The 13056-nt window shown below is 40.2% G+C and overlaps 1 protein-coding gene across 1 annotated transcript; it reads right to left on the bottom strand.

Annotated features, from left to right (window-relative positions):
* Positions 1 to 292: 292 nt before the first annotated feature.
* optn (optineurin) lies at positions 293 to 11418 on the bottom strand. The gene is made up of 13 exons (XM_028044089.1): positions 11131 to 11418; positions 7444 to 7565; positions 7158 to 7345; positions 6899 to 7042; positions 6459 to 6643; positions 5461 to 5554; positions 5259 to 5374; positions 4980 to 5129; positions 3996 to 4080; positions 3760 to 3918; positions 2145 to 2287; positions 1937 to 2019; positions 293 to 1839 (listed from the first exon to the last, which is right to left on the bottom strand). Exons 2-13 carry the CDS (start codon positions 7562 to 7564, stop codon positions 1730 to 1732), a joined length of 1578 nt encoding a protein of 525 aa, XP_027899890.1. The 5' UTR covers position 7565; positions 11131 to 11418; the 3' UTR covers positions 293 to 1729.
* Positions 11419 to 13056: the final 1638 nt, after the last annotated feature.

Below are 13056 nucleotides of genomic sequence, written 5' to 3'. Positions count from 1 at the left end.
TCATTTATTATAAAGCGATCTCCATGACTACCTAACATATCTAAGCCTTTGGCTTCAAAATAAAGGAAAAACTGGGAGCATGCAAATATAACGGCTGTAAAGAAAACCATCTGAAAACATTAACAGGATTTTTGTTTTAATAAAATATTCCCATATTCAGGTTAATAAAATGAAATGGCTAAATTGTTCAAGGATGGTTTAATAAAAGAGCTTCTGACCACAAATTTAAAAAAAAGTTCTACAACTACAGAAGAGCTAATTGTTAACTGTAAATCATGAAAAGGTAAAACTCAGACAGAAATTCTCTCATTTTATTAATTTTTTTTCCCACAGAATTCCAAACCTTTAAAACTTACAAGGTATACAGAACTGACAGAGTTTCCTGCATATTCAATAACAGGTAAATATAAATTATGTTCTAATTATAGAGTTTCATCTGCTTAATAAAAAGAAAATATGTGCCTTCATCTTACCCATCCTCTCCAGACAGTAAATCCAATCAGGAGCTTAAATGATGATCAGAGACTCCATAAAATCTCAAAGCATTTAGAAGATGCATACTTGGTAACATGGTAAGACATGTCCGCCATGCAGATTTATATTCTTTCCCACTTTTCAGCTCAGATCACGCAGAGATTACAAACCCCAAAACATTTTCTTAAATTCTTTAACTGAACCTTATTTAAATGCTAGAAGTGGTACAATGTTTTCGTGCAAAGCCAGGCTCCTGTACCATCCCAGGCCCGTATTTACAAAACATATATCTATGGTCAAAAAAAAAAAAAAGAAAAGAAACAAAAAGATGGCAAAAGATTTAAGGACATTTATACATTTATATTAAATTAGTAGATTAGTGATTTTTTTTTTTTGATTTAAAAAACTGTCCTAGCATAACCAGCTTCAATATATGGAACGCCTGAAATGCCAAGACAAAACATGTCAAATAATAAAAAATAAAAAAATAGCATGAAAGATTTCTACAGGGTAATTTTGAGACAGGATATAACCAAACATTTGGCTTTTAAAAGGGGACTTCTATGACAGCTATGGTCAATATTAAATATTGTGCCATAAGATGGCAAATGGCATGTAAGGCGATGTAAACCTTCGGTTTGCTTGGTTTACTATAAACACACAAGAAAATAAATAAATAAATCCACGCCAGTGTTTTGGCTCATGCTGTTCTGCAGTGTGGAGCCTCATCTGCTGCTCTCAGGTTTCAGTTGGCTGTAGAACAGACAGGAGCTCACTTTACATTTCCTAAACGTGACATACAGTATATGCTTCCTACTCTTTCTACTCGTTTCCTCCTATGATGAGACGTTTTACAACATTTACAGGGATTTTATATACGTGGCAAATTGACGGTTTTCTGTCACCTGCCTTTTTCAGTGGCGCCAAGTTGTGATAACGTTGCTCTAAAATCTATACATTCTGAGAAAGATTACCCTTTTTTTTGACAAACTGAACAAAATAAAACAAAAAACAATAATAATATAAAAGAGAGGGTTTATGTCCAGCTAGATCGATCAAAAGCCAACTGTTGGGATTGGCTGGTACGCACTTTTTCCACAAACCCCCAAACTACAGCAGGCCTGGATTGATGAAGCCTCTTTAGACTTCCATCCAGAAACTATGAGATCTTTGGATCCTACAGGATAGGACACAGGGAGGTACAGTACGGATGAGAGCAGAGGAAGACTCTGAAGGTGCTCCTGGTGAGGAAGGTCTAGTTGATGCAGTCCATGATGTGGATCTGCAGGGAGTCCAGGTCTGGAAGGATCTCGTTGCATTTGGGGCAGGCGTGTTCAGGAATGTTGCCCTGGTTCCAGTCGGCACCTGAATCACACCCACACATTAAGAACGGTCTCAGGGGTTTCAAAAACTCTGTTAGTTAAAATGTGGGGATTTATCAGCAGAACTAAACTCAGCTTACCTCTTCCTACCAGACTGGCATCGGGTCCATGAGAGCCCGATACAGTGGATCCGTGTCTGCGCTGCATTTCATTCAGAGAACGCCTGGAGGACAGTAAGAGAGGATCATCTGCTGGAGAGCGTTGCGATTAAAATGACCACAAGAGGGAGTCCATTTTTTTTGTTCGGTGAGCTGAAAGCAGAGCGTCACCTGTGTGAGTGTTGCGTACCGGCCCAGTGAGTCCATGTCCTGCTGCAGCTGCGTGTTCTGCTTCTTAACGAACTCCAGCTGCGCGGCCAGGCGCTCCTTCTCCTCGTGGAGCTTCTCCCTCGCCGCTCGCTCCGCGTAGAAGTCCGAGGAGTAGACCTCAGCCTGCGGGCCAGGACAGAACCGAAACCGTCAAACGGGCTTTAGAAAGAAACTACAAACTCAGGTCATCCAGTCACAGGCGTTCCTACTGGATGGAAAACAAACGGTCTGGGAAAGAATTTGCACAATAGTTACTAATCATGCCTCACTGTCTGACAATTTAATCGGAGTCTGGGTTTAGCTGTTGCCAGGACGACGCTTACCCTAGTGCACTGTAAGGTTTGCTTCAGAGCAGATTATGGTCAGGTCCACCGCAATAACACGTTTTGCTGGACAATAAATTGTCCCAGTGACTTTAGTGATAAACTATAATATTGTAATTTTGAGACTATTTTTTAAATAATATGCTGCTAACGGCATAACAACGGAAGTTTGCCCTCTCAAAAAATAGTAAACTTTAATTTTTTATAGAACACTTAACTGGACGACATCCTAAACATTCCAAATGAAACACGACAACAACCAAAAATAAGAAATAAAACGGAAATAAAAACCACAAACAACCAAAACCATGAATAAAATACACTATGACATCTCTGATATTCAGGGTTTTTTTGGGGGGTTTTATTTAAGCGGCGAAGGAAAATGGCCTCTGGTCATGTTATATTTAAACCCTTTGGAAAAGGGAAGTCTGGTGTTTATCTTAAATCTGCTTCAGTTACATTTATTCTAAGATAGATTTTGCATAAACCTGGTCAAAATTGGTTAAATATAGTCAACCTTCTTATGGAAACTTATATTTAGTGGCAAAAACAAGAGAAAACAAACATCGTCATGGCAACACTGATTTACACTATGTGACCTAAGCCTGGGCCATATAAAACATTTTCCAAACCGATACCAGTCAGTCTAACAAATGATGGTGGGCGATATGCTCACGCAGGATAAGTCTGGACTTTATTTGTAAACATGATCGGAGTGATTTGCCAATTTAGGACACAAAAGTCCAAAAATGGAGGGATTAGTTACCAAAAAGGGGAAAAAACCCCACAAAGTCACTGATTTGGGATGTGTTTAGCTCAAAAAGATAAACTGTGGCAGAGATTTGTTGTTTCTTAATGGAAGCGCACACGTTCACTGAGGATTGGTTTCATTATAGTTTCTGTTTCATTTTGTATTTGGTGTGTCATCCTCTAAAGCAGGAAGTGGATGAAACTGGGAAAAGCCAGCCTCTGTTTGTCACCCTGCATCATTTCTTTTTGGATTTTTCTGGCTTTCTGTTCCAGGTTGCAGTAGAAAAAACTTTGCTTGCGCCATTAAAAACGTGATTAGTAGTTATTATTTTCTTCTTACTACCGCAAAAAAGAGATGAATTCGCAGGCCAAAAAAAAGAAAAAACATGAAAAGAAACAGCTGCTGAAGGGCGTGGCTTATCATCATCGGTCGCTGAATTCATCCAATCAGAATGGTAGCTGGTGTGTTCACGTCTCCGAGTTTTCCTGGGTTAATTTTGTTTTCTAACCCCATGTACCAACCTGAGCCTGGAACACAGAGATGGTTTCCAGGTCCTTCTCCTTCTGGAACATCTCCTGCTTCATGTCGTCGATCTTGGTCTGCTTGACGGCCAGCGCCTCCTCTGCAGCGGTGAGACGCTGCTGCAGGTCCTCCACCAGGTTCCTCTCCACCATGTGGGACTGCGGGACAGCGCAGCATGTTGGCATTCAATCAGAGGAAAAACAGAACACACCAGAGGGACCCTCTGAAAACACACCTCCTTTCTCTTCTTCTCCTCTTTGAGCTCGTTGTAGTCCTCAAACAGTTTGGTGTAGGCGTCCTTCAGCTGAGCCAGGTTGTTTCTGTGAGGAAGACGAAGGAGCAGGATCGTCTGGATGAGTCCAAAACGTTTTACAAACATCTTGATGTTAGGACTGAAAAAAACGTCTCACAATATAAGCATTTCATATCACTCCATATTGATAATTAGTGATGGCTTTTTTGTTTTAAATATCTGAAATACTGCCAAGCTTATGAGATGACCTTTTCTGTTTTATCCAGTTTTCTCTCCACTCTGTTGTTTTTTTGTTTTGAAGCAGTTTGGAGGCACGATGGCCAAATATGAAACTGCTGCTTCGCAAGTTACTCAGCAGGATGTTGCTAGGTAACCAAAGAGTGAGTGAGTTAGTCGATACCACCACCTTTGGACAGCTCACTGCGAGAGGCTAAGCAGCGAAAGCCTTTTGTCTGCCTACATCCCCCAGAATGCTGTGCGGTTCTGGATAGACAGAGTTAAGTGAAATTATTAGCTATTCTATTGAACATGCTAGTATTGATAATGTCTCTATAGTGATATATAGATTTACCATCCATTCCCACTTCAACGTTTGTCAATTAAAATCTGAAAAGTGCAGGCAATCATATATAGTATATACAGTATATTCCATTAACTCTATTTCTGCTACCTGCTTTCAGAAGTTATATGATTTTTTATAATCAGCCCAGGCTCAATCAGACTCTCTGTTTAGCGTTTGTGAACATCCATTTTCAAGTTGTGCCGCAGATTTTCAATGGGATTTAGATTTGAACTTTGACTAGGTCAATCTAACCACTGCAGCTCTTGGTTGAGCATTTAAGGTCAGTCTTGCAAACCTCTGGCCCTCCATCGACTCTCTCCAGCTGGACTGAAAGCATCCCCACAGCATGACACTGCCATCGCCCATAGCAACGGCCTGTTTGTGTGCGGCTGGTCTGCACCAACCTGTCGTCGTCGGCCTTCTTCTGCTCCAGCTGGCCCTGCGCCTGCAGGCTGCCCAGCTGCAGCTTCAGCCGCTCGTTCTCCGCCTGCACCGCCTGCTTCTCCAGCAGCTGGGCCTTCAGCGTGGCCACGTCCTGCTCCACCTCCCGACACCTGACACACGCACGCAAGCAAGCACGTACCCGCGCACACACACACACACACATAAAGTCGTCATCTTTCTGTTGTTTTTGTGTCTGCTTTCTGAATTTGATGCACACAGAGCTAGCATAGCGGGCTAACCTGTCCTGCAGGTTCTTCTTCATGCCTTCGGCTTCGTCCAGCTTGCTCTGCGCCTGCTGCAAGTCCCGGAACAGCGTCCTCACCTGAGACTTGAGGTTCTCCACCTCAGACGCCGCCTGGAGCAGAGGACAGTCTAAACACATCCTGCTGCTGCTGGAGGAAATGAATAAACACACACACAAACACACACCCACACACACACCTTCTCCTCCTTTGCAGCGTCTTCTTTCGCCTCTGTCTGGGTGGTCTTCATGGTTTTCTCCACTTTATGGTTCTTCTCCTCCAGATCCTGGATTCTGTCGGATAAAATCAGACATTCTGTAGTAGAAGAAACGTGACGATGTTTTGTTTTATACCGCCGACTCATCAGTTTTTTAAAGGTTTCTCTGAGTACATTTGTCATATTGTTTATCATTTATCGGAAAAAATGGCATATTTTGGTTCATCACTGTCATGATTAATTTGAGTTACTAATGTTAAACCAAAAACAAAATCGGCTGTATGGCTGGAAATGCTATATTAGCGATTATCAACAAATATCAGCAAATTGTAAAATATGACTAAATGCAACTGCTGTGCTCAGCTTAGTGATATACTGTATATCACATTCAATTTAAGTGACACCAAGAAGAAGCTTATTTCCACTGTAGATAGAAAAAAAAGGAGTAAATTTACTCAAAAAATCTTGAGATTAATCTGATACATTTTCTAGAAAATATTGGACCTTTTGACATTTTTGGACTTTCAAACATGGAAAAAATGTGACTTTTGAAACTCAGAAATTTCCCAGTTTTTCCAGAAAGATTCTGAGATAAATTTCAACATTCTGAGTTTTTCTAGCAAATGTTTAATTTTAAAATGAATCTCAGAAATTTGCTAGAAGACCTTGGAAAACATTGGAACTTTCTACAAAATGTTTTAGATTAATCTCAAAATTTCTGAGTTTTTTGACAGACATTTGCTCCTCCTTTTCTTCTCTATCTATAGTGGCCGTCGTATATTTCAGATGAGAAAGTTTTTCAAGAACAAGATTTGTGCTTGCGGAGCTACGGATGCTGTGCCATGCACTCACTATCCTGCAAAACTATTTATCACCAAAAAAATAAGTTATAATATATATTTTTAATCATAATCTTTAAGGCCATCACAACATTACCATCATATATCGTGATCTAGTTATCGGTCCACATGGTTCTGTACCTGGCAGTGCAGGCCTGCAGCTCGCTCTGCAGCTGCTCACATCTCTGCGTCTCGTTCCTCAGCGACTGCAGCAGCCGGCTCACCGTGGCCTCCTCGTTCTCCTGCCGCGACGTGGTCATGCTGAGGTCCGGGCGCCTGATGCGCTCCGAACCGCACGTTTGGTTCACGTCTTCCACACCTGCGTCCTGAGACGGAACACGGGGACACATCAGAATTTTCCCCCACAGTTCTACATGTTGTAATAGCACTCCCCCCCACCCCTCCTCAACATAATTTTCCTGATTCCTCAGTTCTATTAGTCTGTTTTTAAAGTCCAAGTAGAAAACTTCAAAATTTATGGTTGGATGGATGTGCAGGAATCATTAGTACTAAATCAGTTCCTGTTGTGTGTGTTACTGGGTATGTTACTGTGTGTGTTGAGTGTGTGTGTGTCTGCTCACCGACACCTTGATGATCTCGATGAAGGAGTCCTCCTCGGCTCCCTGCTCAGCCTTCAGCTGCAGCTCAGAGTTCAGGGCCACCAGGTCGTTCTTCTCCGCCTGCAGTCGAGCCACCTGGGCGCGCAGGGCGTCGGCCTCCGCGCTCTGATTGGACCACACCGTGACACACGTCAACAACATGACTCCCGCTACAGTCTGACTGCGGCGTCAGGTGGGAGACAGCCAGCAGAAGGATGAAACACGTGGTTGTGGTCCTGACCTGAGCTCCGCCCCCTGCCTCCGGCCTCTTGCTGAGCTCCTGGTTCTGGACGGTCAGCGTCTCTATGCAGCGGCGGGCCTCCTCCAGACGCTTCTCCAGGAAGTCCTTCTCCTGCCGCTGCTTCTCCTTCCACGCCGTCAGGCCCTCGAAGCGCTCCTTCATGGTCAGGTTGGTCTGACGCAGCGCCTCTGGTGGACGGAATGAGAAGCGCGGAATCTCAGCCGTGGCGTCGCTGCGTTTTAGTTACAGCGAAACTAAACTGTATAAGGCCGTTTAAACCTCTCACCTTTCAGGTCGCGGTTCTCCTGGATCAGCATGTTCATCTGTTGCACCGTCTCCTCCAGCGTGCCCGGCTGACCCGGAGGGCGGGAGATGTCTCCGTTCACCATGGGGCCTCCTGACGCCATGCTGCCGACAGGAAGGAGCCAGAGATTAGCTACGATACGTCACTTCAACACCAAACATCTCAAGAAATCTAAAGATGATTTATACTTTCAATTAAAATAAAAGTTAAGCGTTAGCTTGTGATATATTATTCCGATGGGGATGAGCTCTGGGTCTTAAATGCATTTTAAAAAATGATGGAGATGTTTTTGTTTAGGAATTCTTATGAAGACTTCTGAATTGGAAAAAATTCCAATCCATTAAACTTAGTTCAAAAATCCAAAATTATTTATTTTGATAAAAGCTAAACATCCAGACAGCAAATGCAGAATTATTTGGAGTTTTTTTTCCCGATGCTAATCAGCTACTCTCAGTTGTAAAAATAATACTTTGCTGCTGTGGTTACTCATCATAGCTGTCCAAAAGTGAAAAAAAAACAAACAAACAAAAAAAAAACAAACAACAACAACAACAACACAGCATCTAGAAGCAGAAGGAATAATTGTCTAAACATGAAATGAATAAAAACCAAAAAAATGTTAACAAAATTCTACAAAAAGAACAAATCAGAACTAGCTTGACAGAGCTACTGCAACATGTTGCTAACATTAGCGGTGCTATTCTAAGAAAACATGGAATTTGTTTTAACCAACTAGGTGTTGATTGCTGGTACAGAGGAACACAAAGATTTATGCTAATGTTTGAAGAAAAAAAAAAAAAAAACATAATTAAAAAAAAGCACAGCTTCCTGGTCTCTCCCCCGCCTATACATGATGCTGCTCTTTAGCTGGCTGAAATAATGCCAATGGGCTTTTTTGGTAGTGGGGGTTTAGGACAAAAACAAAAACAGAGCAGATAATCCAACTAAATAACATTAACTTTATTATACCCATGATAATCTTAGTGTTACATCATTTTATCAGCAGTAATAATAAACAAATGCTGCTTTTCCGTATTACATAACAGCAACTAAATGATATTTTTGTAAATACCTCAATATTGTGAAGCCATTGGGGCATTTTTGCTCACAGTTACAAGGATGAAAAACCTTCCATCATCTTAAACCAACAGGCGGCAAAATTAGACCTAACATTTGAAATGATCCATAATGAAAAAAAGACTGCTTTTCAATATCGTCAATGAGAAATAATAAAATAAATGTCAATATTTAGTTTTGAATGAATGGTTCAGATAGTTATTTTAATTCAGCAGCATATTTTAAATCTCTCCTGTTTGATAATAATAATAATAATAATAATAGGAAAAAAGCATCATATAATTGCTTCTAGAAAAAAAAAAAGTACTCAGAAGAGGCTGTCATTTATTGTATCTAGAAAATTCTTATCTACCAGATTTAAAGTACAGTGTAAATATGAAAACGTCAGACGTCACAACAACACCGATGATTATAGTGATACAAATCTGCAGCACGCGAGTACGGTGTCCTACGTATCCCAAAAATGTTCTGCCTGAGACACACCTACTACTTTGGTAGACAAAGCTCAAAAGTTCCCCCAAAATACTCCAATATTATACACAACTTAATGTCATCTTCCTCATATTTTTTTTTCTTATTTTGATTTTCACACAGGCTTAAGCAAACACAAGAGTTGAAATAAATCTTAAAAAAACAAAATCAAATCAAGCGGATTTGTTGCAACACAGCAGAAATCCACTTTGCTTTTGGCTTTGCTCTGAATAGCGTTAGCTCTTTATGGCACATAACCTAGCCATAAAAAAAATGCTAAGAGGGTCATCTGCTGCTGGTGCTGATAGTTTTTAACACACACACACACACACACACACCACCTTTCAACACTAAATCAGGGTAAAACAAAATCTAAACTTCTTTTAAAATATGTGATATCTCCAAACTGGAATGGAGTCCCATCCACTACCACTTGGGGGCAGAGTATTCTAAAAGTAAATACTATTTTTTTTATAAAGTGTGTCAACTAATACCGACTCTGACAAAATATTACATAAAGTAGTTATTTTTGGTTCGATAAAGGCCCAGTGGAATGGTTTTTAGAAAATAATATGTTTTTTCTCTCTTTCTCCAGGTGTAGAAGCAGACTTCTATTGTGAAGTAACCTAATCTGAAATAACCCCAAAGCAATTTCCGCAAAGTGAAAGAGAAAATAATACATTAATTCCTGATCATATTTCACAACAAAGAAAAATTAAATGGTTTGACTACATTATTTTCCACAGCTTCCTTCATATATTCCCCAATATTTTTTGCCAGATTTAAATTTGAACTCATTTCAGAAGTTGCAACGATGTATACGCCTTATGGGATGCTAAAAGATCTATGCTTTTTAGTACACACCTGAAGCATTTGGGTCAAAACCGCAGCATATTTGGAACTACTAGCAACATCCATGCTAACAAAAAATTCCATTTCAAGAAAAGTACCGTCGGAGCATGATGCTGCCACCACCATGTTTCACCATGGGTATGGTTTTCTTTTGGTGATTTCTTTGTGGCCACAAGTTTAAATTTGGTTTCATCAGAACAACATACCCATCTACACAAAGTTCTGAAATATCCTAGCCAGGTGTGGTTGTTTTGTTTAAAAAAAAAAACGTGTACCCTTCTCCTGCCTGATACCTTTGTAGAATGACAGAATGTTGATCCTTTGTCACTTCTTAGGGCATCTGGATCCAAATGGCCCAATTTATTTATTTATTTTAATCCTGCTGAAACAGCTCAAGTTTAACTACGACGAATGTGATTCTCTCTAATTTAAGGCAGGTACCAACCTAACAAGACTGAATGCGGTTTAAGGGTGTGAACACTTACATAATGAAGCCGCAGCTTATTATTTTCCAAAACATTTTTTCCTCTAACCGATTTTTTTGCTTTTTATTGAATTGCACAAAATATGTCACATCCTGAGTGCAAAGTAAGACTTTCTGGTATAATGACGGTGCTACTGATGATGCACAAAACATGTGCCTGTTTTAAGCACTCCAGGTTATTTTTCTTACACGTTTTCAAGATTTGCTCCACCTATAAATGTTGCCGTATAACAAGTTTACAATGGCGTTTGGTAAGTGGATAATGTAAAACATCATCGCCCTGATTAAGTGACTCAGCGCAGATGACCTAATCAGCTGATCGAGACACATTTCTTAGAATAACAGAAGCAAAAGCTGTTATAATCGTCAACCGGCTTGACAAAAATGAACAATAAATAAGCAAACACGTCCCAACAGAGTATGCAGCCAATTATATCACTGTAAACAATCAGTGTATGTGAATAACTTCCTTATGACCCCGCAGTAAAAACACCAACTGGATGAAGCTACTTAAAACTAGCAATATTTAAATTGTAGCCATTAAAAAAAAACAAAAAAACAACATGCGGCGACAAAATAAATAAACGCCATGTTTTTCTGAGTTTCTCTTACTGGGAAATGATATGTTACTTTCACTTTAATTAGGTCAGCCTAACATGTTTGCAACTTTAAGTTAAACACCACAAACAAAACAAAGTTAGCCCTAAGTGAAACACGCGGTGTGGTTCGAGTCCAGCCAAACTGCGTCACAACAAAGCTGAACAAGTTTCAAGGTTTTGACTCACCTGCTTCCAGCTGTCGAACCGAACCTCAACCCAGCTATTCGTTCTGACGACACGGACAGACTCAGAAAAGGGCCGAAATGAGTCAACCAAGCCTCTGTTACCGAGTCTGGTTGGTAAAACCGTAAAGCAGCTTCCCGAGCGACAATATTATGGTGGTTTCCGTTTGAGACTTTCAAAATAAAACACCAAACTCACGGTCACAAGAATGCTAATACTGTGCTGCGTGCTGTAGAGGTAGAGCGGGCGCCCATTATTCAGAGGATATAGTCCCCTGAACCGTCCTGGGTTCGATTCCCCCATCCTGGAACCTTTGCTAATCCGTTAAAAAAAAAAAAAAGAGTGTAAGCATCCTGTTTAGATCATTGTAAACACTGTCAACTTCAGAGAACGGTGACTTGGGTTTTTCATAGAGGTTTCCGTTTCCTCTACACGGCGTTAAAGACCAGAGAGTAGATCTGACAGTGAACGGCGCCTCCCACTGCGACTCAGCGCCTGGTGACGGGCCATCAATATGTTATATAGATCAGCGAAACTCTAACTTGAAGGTCACGTGGCAAGACACCAGCTGATAACGGGAAATCCCGACATTTGTCACCTTTAACTTACAAAGAGAGACCGTGGGGGTTTCCCTTAATCAAAAATTGATTAATAAAAATAATATAATGTCCTGTTTTAAACAATTTATGTTCAAAATTGGGTATGCAAGTTATATCTGGCTGGTTTATATAATGCAGTTCATGGAATGCAAAAGTACATAATGCTGCTTTCTGTGTACATAAATAAATGTGTAAATTTATAGAACTCAAAATGCGTTTTAAAGAATCTTTGTTTAATATACAGTACATCAGTCCAGACCAAGTCTTTCTTGTCTGTAGTATGACACACCAATATGGGTGTGATAAGCTAAAATATGGGCCCAAGGAAGAAAATCCCATCTCATTATTGGTGGAACGATAAACAAGGAAAGTTACAGTGAATTGTAACGTGGTTTAAAAAGTTTTTAATGTGTTCAAGCTGCAGGAACAAAGATGACTAGTAAGTGTTAATGTACAACAAAAGTGTTTTTCTCAGTTAACAAACTGTTGAGACCCGTAGAGACTAAAATTAAAACAAACTAAAATCTAAATGTTGTGTATGAGTTTGGTTCAGTGTCACTGATCTAATCTCTGCTACACCTTCACAAAAATAAAGACTCTAAATAAAAACAAGCTTTAATGAGTGACTCCACTTAATAAAATTCCCCATAAATAGATTTATTGTAGTGGCTCTCAATACAAGTTATGTGTTATTTAAATGATAACTTGTTAAGTTGCTTTATGTTTAAACCTTTTCTGGTTTCCCCATGTCCTGGATGGCTGAGAACCTGGTAGGTGAATATCTGGGAAGTATTATAACTTCAACTTAACGCTCAAAGCACCAGGGATTTTATGGAAAAAATATTCAGATGTTATTGTGTGGTTCTAAAGGATCCTTCTTTTTTTTCCTGTCAGCTGCTCTACAAAGCCCCTCTGCTCTCAGCTTCCACCGAGCTGTCAGCTAGTGCTAACGCTCAGCTCTCCTGTTCCAAACTCTTCTTATTAATGTAAGAGTTGAAGGGCTAAATATAATTGAGATATTTTCTATCTTTAACAAAAATAAGCTAAGTCTATCAAAACAATGTAACCAGCTGTGCAGCAATTTTTAAGTAATATTCAAATTTATTAAATATGACTGAAAATAATCCATCCATCCATTTTCTTACACCCTAGTCCCAAGTGGGGTCAGGATGTGCTGGTGCACATCTCCAGCTGTCAATGGGGCGAGAGGTGAGGTCACCCTGGACAGTTGATTAGTCCATCGCAGGGGCAACACAGAGACCGACAGGGCAAACAACCATGCACACACACATTCACAATCACTAAGTAGAATTTAGAGAACCCACTTAAC

Source organism: Xiphophorus couchianus, chromosome 17 (genome assembly GCF_001444195.1).
Source record: "Xiphophorus couchianus chromosome 17, X_couchianus-1.0, whole genome shotgun sequence".
In the NCBI taxonomy this organism is placed as follows: domain Eukaryota; kingdom Metazoa; phylum Chordata; class Actinopteri; order Cyprinodontiformes; family Poeciliidae; genus Xiphophorus; species Xiphophorus couchianus.
This window is presented reverse-complemented; position numbering and strand designations above follow the sequence as displayed.

What these genes read in the sequence shown, in the direction of transcription:
- optn (XM_028044089.1), bottom strand. Translation starts at nt 7,564, where the DNA reads ATGGCGTCAGGAGGCCCCATGGTGAACGGAGACATCTCCCGCCCTCCG. An exon ending in CTGCAGGCCTGCACTGCCAG is followed by an intron (nt 5,555 to 6,458) that starts GTACAGAACCAT and finishes TTTATCCGACAG; the next exon opens with AATCCAGGATCTGGAGGAGA. An exon ending in AAGAAGAACCTGCAGGACAG is followed by an intron (nt 5,130 to 5,258) that starts GTTAGCCCGCTA and finishes TGCGTGTGTCAG; the next exon opens with GTGTCGGGAGGTGGAGCAGG.